At 46.7% G+C, this 14949-nt stretch overlaps 1 protein-coding gene across 1 annotated transcript; it reads right to left on the bottom strand.

Moving 5' to 3' along the window:
* Positions 1–5236: 5236 nt before the first annotated feature.
* LOC135392540 (uncharacterized) lies at positions 5237–6983 on the bottom strand. Its single transcript, XM_064623247.1, has 2 exons — positions 6735–6983; positions 5237–6637 (listed from the first exon to the last, which is right to left on the bottom strand). The coding sequence occupies exons 1-2, from the start codon at positions 6981–6983 to the stop codon at positions 5237–5239; spliced, it is 1650 nt and encodes a 549-aa protein (XP_064479317.1).
* Positions 6984–14949: the final 7966 nt, after the last annotated feature.

Below are 14949 nucleotides of genomic sequence, written 5' to 3'. Positions count from 1 at the left end.
CAACATTTAAAAGAAAAATGTAGGAACATGTCTTCAGTCACTCGGAGTCCAGATGGGCGTAACCTTCATTCAATGCCGCATTCATAAGCAGACGCTTTCAGTAGTAAATAATACTGTCATGGCCATGGTGAAAAAAAGAAAAAGCACAGAATAAGTAACTCAATAGTAGACTGTCATCCTCGTGCTAGTATAGTTGCGGAGTATAGTCATGTGTTGATGTCATGGAGTTCAGTGGTTTATCCAGAATCCCAAGCACGGAGGGGAATTGGAAAAAATGGGGGGGGGGGTCATTATTATAGTTGCGCCATTACAGCTTAATATATCACTACTGACATGTGTCTAAAGCTGAAATCGCAAGGGCACACCCTGTATGGGGTACACAGGTTAAAAAGTTAGGGGGGTGTCACTGAACATTTGGGGGGTTGTTAGGGGGGTGTAGGGGGGTCTGGATAAATCACTGATGGAGTTATGAGGACAGGGACGAGGTAAGCGACGGATGCACCCTCTAGATCCAATATTGCACTTTCTTTCCATGCTTTCGTGAAGTATTTAGAGCATTACCGGGAATAAAGTCATTAAAAAAATGAAACGTCCCTCAAATGTCATCGCACAACAGGAATCGTCATTACCCGAATTCAATACCGAACGATAAATTCGTTTCCGTTTCTGTTTCCGGTAATGGAGGTCCGCGGTATGCGTTTCCGTTTCCGTTATCGTTACCATCTCCAATTTCGGTAATATACCGTTTCTGTTTCCGTTACCATTACCGTTACCCTTCCCTGCTTGATGTACGACGATTACACTTCGGCACTCTTTCGTGGTGTATACGCTCGAGACGATCGTCTGCCTGCGATGGATAGACCAGGAATAATCGTAGTCAACACCGATCGGCGACAGCAAGCTGGGCAGCACTGGCTGTTCTACGCAAAAATGAGGGGTGACCTGATCTACTTTGATTCCTTCGGATTGCCGCCCATCGAACCCGAGCTGAAACCTCTCGCCGTCGACGAATATAATGGTGTCTGTATTCAAAGCCTGTATTCTCCAGTGTGTGGTGTGGACTGTTGTATCGTGGCGACGTTATTGGCAAAAGGGAAATCACTGAAGAGCATTGTATCCCTGTTTTCCGATAATCTCGCCGCTAATGACCTAAAATCAATAAAGATGATAGAAAAGTTTTGTTGCTTAAAAAAAGAGTGGTGTCCTTTATTCTCTATAGCTCCCCACAAACTATATACTTGCTTAGTAGATGAATACGTGCTATAGCTCCCCTTTAATACCATTCTATCAATATAGCTTCCCATCACACCAGCCTATCTTCCTAGTCCATCACAACAATGCAACATTTTTGCTCTTAAAGTCAGAAATACATGTACTTTTATTTTGCTGATGATTACATATGGGACGCGGCCTTTCGCTGGTCTCGCGGTCACTTCTTCTTCGCGTGATTAAAGATGATATCGGGTGGGCGACGACTCTTTTACCATCCCTGAACCTCTCCTTCTTCTCTAGTGTCAGATCTGGTAATTCTCGCAGTTCTTGCAGATCTTCATCTGTGAGTCGCTTAAAACGACTGGGTAGGTACACCTTTACGCGTTTATCGTTCTCCATCAGGAGTTCGATTTACACGGCCTCCCCGTACATAGTGTCCACCTTGCGTAAGTCCAACACGTCGAGCTTTTCGTTCTTCGCAGCAATGCTCATTTTCTGAATGTCCCCATCTCCGGATTTCTTTAGTTTATCCAGCTTCTCGAAAATAGATGACATATCTCGCTTACGTCTCAGTGCAAGGTTCTACGCACGCCAAATGAACTGAAAATTAGGACAACCGTTACCTAACTTTGCTCATCTTGAAGACAATAGTGAGACATACCTTTCTTGTTGTGTGCTTCACCCGGAGTCGACCGACGGATGAACAAGTAGCTTTACAGGCCTCAAGTGAGTTGCATATATCGCAACTTTTATATAAAGAACCCCTGGAGGGATGCAAGGGGGGGGGTGCAGGATAACATAACATAATAACATAGGAACTGTCCGTGATATATGGCGAGCGCGCATGTTAGCTGCAAAGGACATTTGGAACTTCTTGGAAACCAAAGTGCATAAGGCGAACCCTTTGTTTTTGGTTACAGAAAGCTTGCTTCGGGATATGGAAATGAGAGGGCTATGACAGGCAGTCCGCTTTGACGTGGGCTCGTAGAGTTTTTGTTTTCTTAAGATAGACTTGTCTTATCAGGCAGAACAGTTTACTTTTTTAATACGCACGGCCTCAGGACGTTGCTGCCGAAGCTAGATGACTTCATTTCTCGGAAAACATGATTTACGATCTTCAAACTGCGAGCCTTGATATAAAACAGATGGCCCAACGTGTTGGGGCGTGCAGCGTGACTGCTGAGGCTCCATTACCTAATTTCTCGACAAACATGATTTACAACCTCCAAAGCATGGGAGTACGCGAGCTCTGATCTAAAACAGATGGCCCAACGTGTTGAGAGATGCGGCGCGGCGGCTGAGGCTCCATGACCTCATTTCTTGGCAAATGTGATTTACGACCCGCGAACCATGGGAGTATGCAAACTTTGATACAAAACAGACGTCCCCAACGTGTTGGGGCACGCAGCGTCCTTGCTGAAGCTGCATGACCTCATTTCTCGGAACACATGATTTATGACCTCCACAGCATGGCAGTACGCAAGCTTTGGTATAAAACAGATGGCCCCAACGTGTTGGGATATGCAGCGCGGCTGATGAAGCTCCGTGACCTCATTTCTCGGAAAACATGATTTACGACCACCAAAGGATGGGAGTATGCGAGTTTTGATATAAAACAGATGGCCGCAATGTGTTCTGACATGTAGTGTGGCTGCTGGTTTATAAGCCGCGAGAGCGCCTCAGGGGGGGCACAGTCTGCTTCAACTCGCTTCAAAAGTAAGTTATTCGCCTCACTTGTTGCACATTTCTTACGGCTCCTTTTACTTTCAGTGCCTAGGTGTGTATTCTGCTTTTTGACCCTCACGATATTGAGGATGAATTGGACAACGATTCTCGGGACGGCGCACCTCCTAGACTGTCTGCTCATGTGATGCGATCGCACCCTGACGTGGATATATCCTTCCTGTCCTTCTTCCAGACTGACACTGCATTTAGAGGTATCTTCAAAAGATACGTGCTATCGGCATCTGTTCACGATCAGGGAGTAGAGGATTTGCGACAATATTTATTGATTCATTTTTACGATATGGTCGCTATATTGAGAGCACAACAAATACCCTCGATTGCGTCATGTACGAAATACGCAAAAGAAAAGTGCGATGCGATTTCCCCCTGCAGGTTGACTTCACAATTTTAGAACAGAGTGAGTTAACCATGTACTCGTTCTACTATGAAACCCTGCTGAGTACCCAGATGAAAAATCTTCCAACTGGGACCACTTCAAACTGTGTTATTGAACTGGGACCAGTTCAAACTGGGACCAGTTGAAAACCAGTTTGCAGCTGGTCCCAGCTTGAACTGGTCGCAGTTCAAAATACCAGCTTGCAACTGGTCGCAGCCGAAGTAGCAACGTTTCTCCTCCAAGTGGAACTGAGCCACTCGGGAGCTCATTTGGATCTCCACGATGAAACCCACCGATGCATGATACTGAAATAAACATGAATTATTTTATTGTGTACTTCTGAAACAGACATTTTGTATTTCACGATGCAGTTTCTCACTGACTTTACAGAAACGGTTGAGGAAAACAGGAAGCATTCCGGGCAGCCGTGGAAGTCATGTCATCAGTTGGTTTTCTACGTATAGAGCTGCAGAAGACTATCATTACTAATTCATTTAGTTCACTATACACACATATGTCGCAGACACTCACCTTTCCTGTGTATCCCCCGTTACAGGAGGCGCTTATGGAGTCCGACATATTGCTTCGGAGTCGTTCTGTGAAGCACAATATTATCACCAAAAGATGAATTGAAAGGCACAACTACCACACAACAGACTCACATGCTTTTCCGGTCCACGCCACGAGTACTCTGGTGAGCTATGCGGGTTCTAGAGCAACCCGTGTTTTCCGTGTGAAAGATCTGAAACACGAGAATGACGTGCATTAAAAGCGGGAACGCGCAGACTAACGGCACATGATGAATAAAAGAACGAGAAGCCAAGAGACACTTTTCACAGCGTGTGGTGTGCAAAAAGTTGCTTTGTTAACGTTAACATCGCATTTGCATCAACCGGGCGTTGGTCGTGAAAGAAACGCGTCCATATGTTCTCGTGCAACACACTGGGAGACAAACCTTACGTGCAGCAGGACGTTACCATTATTTATATTTCTGCTTTGTTCGCAGGAAGGAAAAAACACTTGAGCATAGTACTCACGATAAAGCAGTCTTCGCAGCTGCAGCAGAGCCGCAATCGCATGACACCTGTCTGGTCGTACTGAAGCCGATGACGCTCACTATGATTTATATTGTCGCATGTCACGCTAATAACTTTAAGAGCAAAAATGTCACTTGGAGCATATGCTGAGACGAACGCGAAAAGTCAAAACACGGCAGACAAGCGCGAACGCTGCATCTGGAAGCGGCAAACGACCGTTACTCCTTGTTCAAATACGTCATTCATCAGGGGAGCAGGAACGCGCAAAATATGCAAACATAATAATTCCAAATTAGCTTTTGTTAACATTAGCGCACCTTCAAAAATAGAAATATGATTTTTTTACTACAAAGTTGCTTTCCGATCGTCCCCCAACCTTTCTTTTGTAATCTTCATATATGTTATTACAAACCTATCCCGGAACCCAAACCGAAACTTCTCCCAAACATGTCAGCTGGTCGAGCTTGAACTGGCACCACTTCACTTTCCAGTTGCCACCCCCACCTTGAACTGGTACCAGGTCATGTCCAGTTGCCTCCAGCCCAGTTTGAACTGGTACCAGTTCATGTCCAGTTGCCACCAGCCCAGTTTGAATTGGTACCACTTCACTTTCCAGTTGCCACCTGCCGAGCTGGAACTGGTACCAGCTCATGTCCACTTGCCACCAGCCCAGTTTGAACTGGTACCAGTTCATGTCCAGTTGCCACCAGCCCAGCTTGAACTGGTACCACTTCACTTTCCAGGTAGAAAACAGCGCAGAGACGGGACACGAAGAACAAGTGCACACACAGAGCGCTGACTAGCAACTGAAGCTTTATTCCCCAAAGGGGGCAAAACCGAAAAGGAGAGAAGGAAAGGAGGACAATCAGGAACACTCTAGAAGATAACTAATCTCTTTGTTCAATTGGTCCACTGATGGCTTGCTGACACATTTTTCACCTCTATTATGAATTTGTGCTCCTTCGTAAATTTCCCTGGCAAGCCTGTCGGAGTAGCTCCTAAGTACACGTGTTTCTTCCAAACAAGGTCGGCATCGGCAATCGCGACAGTGCATGGCCAGGTTGCTGCCTGTGTGAGTCTGCAGGGAGGATGAGTGTTCGCGCAGCCTGTCATTCAGACACCGTCCTGTCTGTCCCACATATGACTTCCCGCACGTCAGAGGAATGTCATAAATAACATTACACTTGCACTGGACGAAAGGCCTTATATGCTTTTTGTTGCATACGGAAGCAGCGGCTTCTTCACTGTTGACGTGTCGACACAGCCCGCCTAACTTGTTAGGTGCAGTGAATACAACGCTAACGCCGGCACGCTGGGCAACTTTCTTTATGTTGTGGGAAACTGCGTGGATATATGGAATGGCCGCTATGCTGGACGAGCGATCATGCCTGGGAGCCTCTTCGTGTTTCTTGTGCAACTTCCCGAGGAGAACCTCAGCTAAGCCTCTTATCAGCTGAACTGGAAAGCCCGCGGTTTTAAGCCTCAAAACCTGTGGCAAGAGGCTCCGCTGAACTTGATGCGTGCATGAGCGTTTCACGGCATTTTCCATTGCCGATAGTGCAATACTGCGTTTGACCAGCTTGGAGTGGGCCGACGAAAACGGCAAAAGGCCCTTCTTAGAGCGTGGGGCGTATGTCCAGCACAGGTGGTCAGGCTCGATGGCGGGTTCAAGGTCTAGGAACCTGAGTCGATGTTCCACTGGTACCTCCGTGAGTGTGAAAGGTGAGAGGGTGCGCTGGAAGATGCGAGTTATGTGTTCTGTGCGCTCGTCCACAGCCACGTTCTCAGTGTCAAAGAGGATCAAGTAGTCGTCAATGAACCGGAAAACCCTGGGGACTCCCATATCGCGGAGGGCACGTTCAAGCCGCCTGTCGTATCTCGCCAGCAGCAAGTTGCTGAGCACGCGGGCAACACATGAACCAATGCAAACTCCGGCTCTTTGCAAGTACACTCCTCCCAAAAACTCCACCGTAGGTGATTGAAGGTACAGTCTGAGGACTGCTAGGAAGGTGGAGACATCAACTCCAACTTCATTTTGAAACCGAACGGTTCCGTAACGGTCGATTCCTTCACTAACAACTTCGATGAGCTCGTCTTGTGGCAGGGAATAATACAGGTCCTTGACATCAAGTGAGAAGACGCAACCCGATCCTGGGCTTAAACCCTTGAGAAAGTCGGATACTTCGCTCCGGCGGAACACAAGGAACGGATCCTCAATCTCCAAGGCTGAAAGCGCCTTCTGGATGAAACGTCCTACCGGCTGCTGCTAGGTATGCCGCTCTGTGACGTGAGCTTTCCTTGTGAGTTTTAATGGAGAAGAAGACCTGGAGACTGAGTGTTTTTGCTTTCTTCACTGAGGCTACCAATCTAGGCAGATTCGCATTCTCGCAAAGTTCAATGGCCCGTTTCCTGAGTGAATGAGGAACTAGGTTTGTCCTGACAAAGTTGTCATCCATGGCTTTCTGTGCCTTCCTGTAGTAGAGGTCTGAGGGAAGAACGGCGAACCCACCTTCCTTGTCTGTCTGAAGCAACTTGAGGTTTCTCTCACGTAGGGACTCAACGACGCCGTTGGTCTTGAAGCGGGCGCATGGGCTCGCGGTGGCTGGAAGCATGTCGACCGCGCAACTCACACTCACGAGGGAGTTACCAGTGGAACATCGACTCAGATTCCTAGACCTTGAACTCGACATCGAGCCTGACCACCTGTGCTGGACATACACCCCACGCTCTAAGAAGGGCCTTTTGCCGTTTTCGTCGGCCCACTCCAAGCTGGTCAAACGCAGTATTGCACTATCGGCAATGGAAAATGCCGTGAAACGCTCATGCCCGCATCAAGTTCAGCGGAGCCTCTTGTCACAAGTTTTGAGGCTTAAAACCGCGGGCTTTCCAGTTCAGCTGATAAGAGGCTTAGCTGAGGTTCTCCTCGGGAAGTTGCACAAGAAACACGAAGAGGCTCCAAGGCATGATCGCTCGTCCAGGATAGCGGCCATTCCATATATCCACGCAGTTTCCCACAACATAAAGAAAGTTGCCCAGCGTGCCGGCGTTAGCGTTGTATTCACTGCACCTAACAAGTTAGGCGGGCTGTGTCGACACGTCAACAGTGAAGAAGCCGCTGCTTCCGTATGCAACAAAAAGCATATAAGGCCTTTCGTCCAGTGCAAGTGTAATGTTATTTATGACATTCCTCTGACGTGCGGGAAGTCATATGTGGGACAGACAGGACGGTGTCTGAATGACAGGCTGCGCGAACACTCATCCTCCCTGCAGACTCACACAGGCAGCAACCTGGCCATGCACTGTCGCGATTGCCGATGCCGACCTTGTTTGGAAGAAACACGTGTACTTAGGAGCTACTCCGACAGGCTCGCCAGGGAAATTTACGAAGGAGCACAAATTCATAATAGAGGTGAAAAATGTGTCAGCAAGCCATCAGTGGACCTATTGAACAAAGAGATTAGTTATCTTCTAGAGTGTTCCTGATTGTCCTCCTTTCCTTCTCTCCTTTTCGGTTTTGCCCCCTTTGGAGAATAAAGCTTCAGTTGCTAGTCAAGTGCTCTGTGTGTGCACTTGTTCTTCGTGTCCCGTCTCTGCGCTGTTTTCTACCTAGTTATGTACCAACTTGCCGAAATCTCCACCTTAATTCACTCTCCAGTTGCCACCAGCCCAGCTTGAACTGGTACCACTTTAGTTTCCAGTTGCCGCCAGTTTGATCCCACTTGCTTCCAGTTCATGACCATTTGGAGGCAACTGGGAACAAACTGGTACCAGTTGACTTCCCAGTTCATTTTTTCGCCTGGGTAAGCTCACTTGTCTGGTGATTACCTGCTACTTTGACACGGATTCTTTGATCCTCGGCCTATTCTGCAAGGACTACAAAGATCAGTTACGTGCGATCGCCGACGACCATTTAACTTGTCTTCCTTCGATCATGATCATCCACTGTACAGCGAGAGGAATCGCGGTAGGCTTGGCGCGTTCAAAAGTGAAACGGGTAGCGTACCCATCGAGGAAGTAATATGCTTGAAAGCCAAAATGTATTCCATCAAATTAGCTGGGGGAAAACAAATTGCAAGAGCTAAAGGGGTCAAAAAGAACATTGTGCGCAAACAACTCCTCCATGAAAGATGAAAGTCACTGAAAAGGTTAGCCAGCTGTAGGACTCGAACCCACATTTCAGTGACTTTCATCATTGATTTCTTGGGCAACTTGAGGCCTTGTATGTGATTGTCCCTTCTATGTTGTTCCAGCCTCAGAACATCAGTTCTCTCATGCACCTCCTCTATGATACATACCACGATACCCTATTCAAGCACACTAGCATATCGCACGAACAGGTGTCAATAGTGGGAAAGAAACAGTGCATGTACACCATCAGAAATGTGAAAAGAAGTCTGATGGTGTATGACGACAAACGGTACCTCTATAATGACGTGAACTCCTACCCGTACGGAAGCTACGAATATGGTAAGCTCGAGTGGATGACGTAGATGGCTGGATTTTACCTGCCGTTCTTTCCCCCCACACAGATACTGCAGAGAACGAGAAGGAGTAGCGTCATTTGGCCTGCGTCACTGGAAGGATGTGGTACCTCGTTCTCTTCTCGCTCGTCTCGTGCGCGCTAGCGCTGGACGTGGGCAACTGTACAGCGAGCATCAAGCTGGAGAAGGATAAGCATACGTCCACACACGAATGCCCCGGCGACATCTTGGCCATTAGAGAGTGGCACGTGGTACCTATGCGATCCGGCATTAACCTGAACAGGAACGCTACTGAATCGCTGCGCATGTGCCTTCACTCACTGGACGTTAGTGACAGCTACGAGGATATCCAGTGCACGTGAAAGTGCCAACAGACGGAGGACGAAATTTTTCTTAGCCACTGTCCCGGAGACGTCTACATGATCCGTCATTTCCGTGGAACCATGCCCAGCATCAAAGGAATCAACCCCTCAAAGACTGCCATGCTTTTTCTCAAACATGTACTCAATAAACATTGAAATGTATTTTTCCTGTCTGTCTGAGATAAAGCCGCATGAACCAATAGCAGATGGTGTCTACCGAGGGAGCTGAGTGACCAATGAGCGCAACAGATAACCAGATATAATTATGGACTAACGATCTCTCTGATGCAGCTGAACCAACCCATGCTCTACGATGCTGCTGGACCAGGAGTCTGTTGTACTAAATAAAGGTTGAAATCAACAATTGTAGTATCTTGTCTGAATCCGCTGCATTGTGGTTTAGGAGCGACAAATGCAGGCTAGCCAATCACTGTTCGGTAGGCTTAGCGTGAACCAATCATGGCAAGCCATCGGTAGGCTTAGAATGAACCAAACGGTGTAAAGGGCCAATCAGTAGGCTCAGCGTGGCCCCGCTTAGAAGTTTGATTCAGTAGGGCCAATCAGCAAGAAGTGGGTGGAGCCAGTAAATAGGTAAGTTTGAACATCTGAGATAAAGCCGCAGCGGGGTCGCTGCCATCTCGCGGGCGCTAATGAAGGCTATGTTCAGCAAGCCAATCGGTGGGCTTAGAAGGGGCCAATCGGTGGTGGCGGCCAATCAGAGCCCTTAAAAAGTCTGGGAGAGTCATCAGTAGGCTTAGAATGGATCAATCAGCGGAGCTCAGCGATCGGCGTGCACCAATCAGCGTGAAATGGGCGGAGCCAAGTAATTAGCATAAAGGGGCGGAGCTACGCTCAACGAATCAGCGATCAGTGGGCTTAGCATGGGCCAATCAACGTGAATTGGGCGGAGCCAAGCCAACTAGTTAGCATTAAGGAGCGGAGCTACGGTCAACCAATCAACGATCAGTAGGCCTGGCATGAGCCAATCGATGTGAAGTGGGCGGAGCTAATGGCGGCCAATCAGATGGCTTTGGAATTGGTTTGTGTTGGCTTAGAATTGGATTGGGATTGGATTAGAGAAAACTCTTTGCTATAGGACTTCTAACTATACTACTCATGTAAGCTATTGGAAAACTGTCGCAACGCCTTTGACACGCCTTCATGTATACTCAGACAGCCTAGTGTCGTGTAAATGTGTATCGACACCAAACATAATTATATGCAATTGAACAGAATTTGCATTTTTCTTTTTTATCCTGCATGTTTCGCAATTCCCACGAATGAATGACTGTCGTTAACCCCAAATGGATTGGACCTGATACAAAACAAAACTTGAAAGTGCCTCCCTACAGCCTCCTTCCATGCTCTGCGTTTCCAGGCACTGAACAGGTCCGACATCTTCTTTCTACTACGGCGGACATACCTCACGCACGGACTGCGCGGCCTCTGCGTCTACATGCGAATCCGTCACAGAAATGAAAATCATACGCTTTTGGCGATCACGGGAGATAACTCGGCTGTCAAGTAAGTGAGCGACTCTTGCAAGACATCGGCATTTGCTTCGTTATTTTACCTGACCATTTCTGCATTCTAGCAACCAGCGCAAAACTTATGTAACCACAGGAGAGAAGAAGGGGAAGTCGTATATGAATGAATCCTATTTGTGGTACAGCGGGCCAGGCAAGTGCACATGTGAAACCGAAAAGGATTGGGGTGTTAGGAATGGGTATTACGGCCCCACCCGAGCGCAACAAATTTTAGTTACATGAATTCGAACGGCGATAATTAGAATCCATGTTTGCGCTGCAGGCAAACATGTACAGGCAACATATATTCTTTGTAATATTGTCTTCGTGGTTTGTGTGAACCACGTTTCATGAATATGATACACTATATTAAACATATTCTGAAGAGAAGTAGGATACTGAGAACGCTCGTATAAAGAAAGCCACTGTTATTATCAGGCTATGAGCTAATGGAAGGATTCCACCGAACGTGGCATAATCCGAAATGTACCGCTCGGCGGCTGTGCATAACTGACTGCTCTGAAAGTCACGTGAATGTTTTTTCTAACGGTATTCGTGCGTCAGACAAGCGATGGTGAGCGCGAGGGGACTTATATGGAAAGGTGGTCGAATTATTTTCCTCTAATTTTGTGTTTTCTCTAAATAAACAACAGTAAGGGTACTTTTTGACTGCCCCTCGTACAATATCACACGAGGTTCTAAACTAGCAATTTGAGATATTCGGGAATGTCGCTGAAATTAGTCTAAGCTCGCTTTTCTTCCTCAAAACGAGAAAGAGAACTCCATCGTCCCCAATCCGACGCTTTCCCTAAGGCCGAAATCCATATGACAACAACAACGGATGATGACGATGAGTGAGATGGGGAAATCCAAATGATATTATATGAATAATATTAAAAAGTAAATAAATCATTTATACCACGTGATTTGTGCCCCTATCATGACCATGCAATTATTTCTGTCTACCAATGGACATCGCTTGGGTCAACGGTGACCCCGGAAGCGAAATTTTAGGCGACAGTAGATCTCATGTACCGTCATTTATTGAATCTCAATGACCGCAATATCAACTGTGATGGACCATTGGGCAATTTTAGCCTGATGCTATCCAGCATCCAGTACCAGAAAGAATAACATCACCAAAAGAATGCGCAAGTTCGTAGCAATCAAACGCCTGCTACTGAAAAGCTACAGATACTGCGAAGACATATACCACCTGTATCAGTCCACTCTGCATTCAAACTACCTGCCATGAGGAACTACTATATAATGCGTTCTCAGTTAATCACTCAGCAGGACAAGGACGGCAACCGGCAGATTTGAAGTTTCGAAAATCACTTCAAGGGCAACTGTTTGATATAAAAATAAGCAACTGTATACTTGATTAAATGACTGTGACTTCCATTGCCAACTTATTCGCATATCGAAGACGATGAAATTTCATCATTACATTCTTTATTCATTTATTCTTTATCACAACATCCAGCACAATTTTATGCTATCAGATGCATCAATATTGGGTCCATGTTGGCTGGGCGTTGGCGATACGGGTCCAATATGGGACCCGTTATGCCATGATTTTCCCCATGTTGGCTCAAACTTGACTGCCAAGTTTGAGCTAGTAATGGCGAAAATGTCGGCAATATGGTCCCATATTGCTAAGTTTTGACCAATATGGGGAATATGACGGCAATATGGGCCCCATGTTGCTCGTGTGCACCCGATATTGGCTGAAAATGCGGCAAATGCGACAAAACCATATTGGCACTTGCAGAGGAGCACGGCAAGATTGGACGTTGAAGCGTACGAAATGCCCTACTCAATACATCGTTACGTCCAACAGTCAACAGATCTGGCAATCCCACTGTAACATGCACTCTAAATCAACTGATACACCTGCTGCAAACAGCTGCCACCTTGTTTCGTGATGCCAATCGGTCGTAGCTGCGGAAAAAAACGAATCAACTCGGAGAATATGGTCGTTTGAGCGAAATCGCGCGTCCTACAACTAATGCGCATTTGCGGCACTCGGATCGGTCGTTTCATTCGAGCGAAAATGCTGCTGGTTTCTCTAATGACAATGAAAGCGGTATGCCAAGTAAAAAACACAATGTTTGATGGAAACGGATATGTGTTCTGTAAAACTAGATGCCTTGAAGTTACTACAGATGCATTGCGAGTTGCTGAAGCGTATGTCCATCACCGTTGCGAAAGTGTCTCGCTTCTTCGTAATCTAGGAGCGGGTTGGAAAGTTTTGGGTCATATAGTGGTGCAATCCAAATGAAGGCTTGTGAGGGCAATGAAGGCGCGGCCTATAACGGCCGCTTGAGGTGCTGTTCGCGGAAAGGGTTTTTCGGAAAATCTTGAGACTTGAGCTTTCTTCGTTTCCAGTGGCACTGCAGCTTTTCCCTTTTATTATAATTTTATAGTGCGAAACATAGATCAGTTAGGTGATCTACAGAAAAAAAAAGGAAGAAGAAGAAGGAGGAAGAAGAAAAAAAACGAAACATCCGTCGTTCTTTTCTGCTCAAGAAGAGCGCGGTTTCGGTTCATTTGCTTGCAAAATTTAGTGACTTACGTTCCAAACCAGCTGTTCGTTCCTGGAGATTTAAAAAAGAGAATAGATTGAAGTAATGACTGGCTCGTATTGGTGCTCTCTGACATATCCCTGAAACATCTAATTAATAAAATGCTTAATTAATTTTATGTGATTAGTCATCCAGTAATTACATGCGCTTCACACAGGAATGTCTGCCTGACCGTATGACCCACCTGTATCTAGGTAGCTTTCACAGTTCCTTTTTAAATTCCGTGTTAGCGCCGCGAAGCAACTGTGGCTGTGAGCGGCGTACAGACGTGGACAGATTGAGAGAGGACAGTAGGAAGGAGTGGGGGACAGGGAGGTTAGTATGCGTCCTGGGCCGACTTCAGGGGGAACTGTGCTGACATTCGTGTGCAGGGTCTTCGGAAAACCCAGGGAAAACCTCAGACAGCACAGCTGGTGTAGAGGATGCGAACCCGTGTCACCTCCCAGTCTCGGCGTGGGAAGCAATCATCTTAACCGCTATGCCACGGGAGCTGGTTTTCACAGTTTTATCATGCATATGCTGAGAAATGCTCTTGCATATTGTATGCTCCTATTAAAGAGTACGTTGAATCTAACACACTGAAAAATGTAATGTTTAAGGGCCTACATGAGTGATGGGTAAGAACCACGTCTCCGAACTTTCAGCACGTTACTGTGACACACTCAACTGGAACAAGCTTTTGATGCAATATTCCACCCCATGCGCAGGTCTGGGATACGAAATGATATTTGACGACGGAAAAGGATGCATCGTTTTAAGTGTCACAAAAGATTGGCGACGAGGTTCTAGAACGAAACTGGCCCGCTTGGTCGGAGGTAGGTGCTGCTTTCAAAAATAGCCGTACGGCCGTACAACGTACACCCATCTCAGACATCGAAAGCAAGATGCGAGAATACCTTCGCGATACAACCATAACCGCGAGAAGTACCAGGGTTCCGCCGGGTTAAGAGCTTACTACGAGAGTTTGCAAAGAGTTCACCGTTCAATTTCTTTTACACGAGGTCTGACTTCGAGACGCCACTTTTGAGGTCATAGTAGAATGAATTGCAGCAGCCCTCGATATTTCGTGTTTTTGTTTCAGTACGTATGGTACGTGGATTGCGTGATCATCACAGACAGACAGTACCCGATTTTCTTAATTTATGTCTATAATCAGACACGAGGGAGACTGTACGCATGAAACGTTCGTTAGTTCATTTTGAGCTGCTATTTCGTTGTGCCAAGATAAACTTCGGGGTTTGTAACGAAGATAAAACAAATAAGAACAGTGTCGAAAAGCTAAAGTAGATGTTAGAGGACATATTATGCCCCCAAATTTTATGTCGATAATGCCGTTTGGTCTGTTTCTCTGCGGATAAATCGTGAAAATTAAAAAACCGCCGCTGCCTAAACGGCTATACCTGTGTTTCGGCTTCTTTCCGTCAGATGGCGAAACGGTCGAACGCGGCGTTGCAGAGTACGACTCTGCATTCAGGCTGCGTTCCAATACCCCGGTTAGTCAACTGCCTAGCGGTCTAACCGGAAGTGCCGCCATGTTAAGTCTCGTTCCAAATCTCGCCAAGTCCGCTATTCAGTCGGCTACCGCCTAGTGCGCATCGATGCAGTCTAGTTATACGCCTGA

Source organism: Ornithodoros turicata, chromosome 4 (assembly GCF_037126465.1).
Source record: "Ornithodoros turicata isolate Travis chromosome 4, ASM3712646v1, whole genome shotgun sequence".
In the NCBI taxonomy this organism is placed as follows: Eukaryota; Metazoa; Arthropoda; class Arachnida; order Ixodida; family Argasidae; genus Ornithodoros; species Ornithodoros turicata.
This window is presented reverse-complemented; position numbering and strand designations above follow the sequence as displayed.

Bases quoted from the DNA above. Each gene is read 5' to 3' on its own strand.
- LOC135392540 (XM_064623247.1), bottom strand. From the start codon at position 6,983: ATGCTTCCAGCCACCGCGAGCCCATGCGCCCGCTTCAAGACCAACGGC. The intron at 6,638-6,734 runs GTAGCCTCAGTG...CGGCATACCTAG, and splicing joins ATGCGAATCTGCCTAGATTG to CAGCAGCCGGTAGGACGTTT.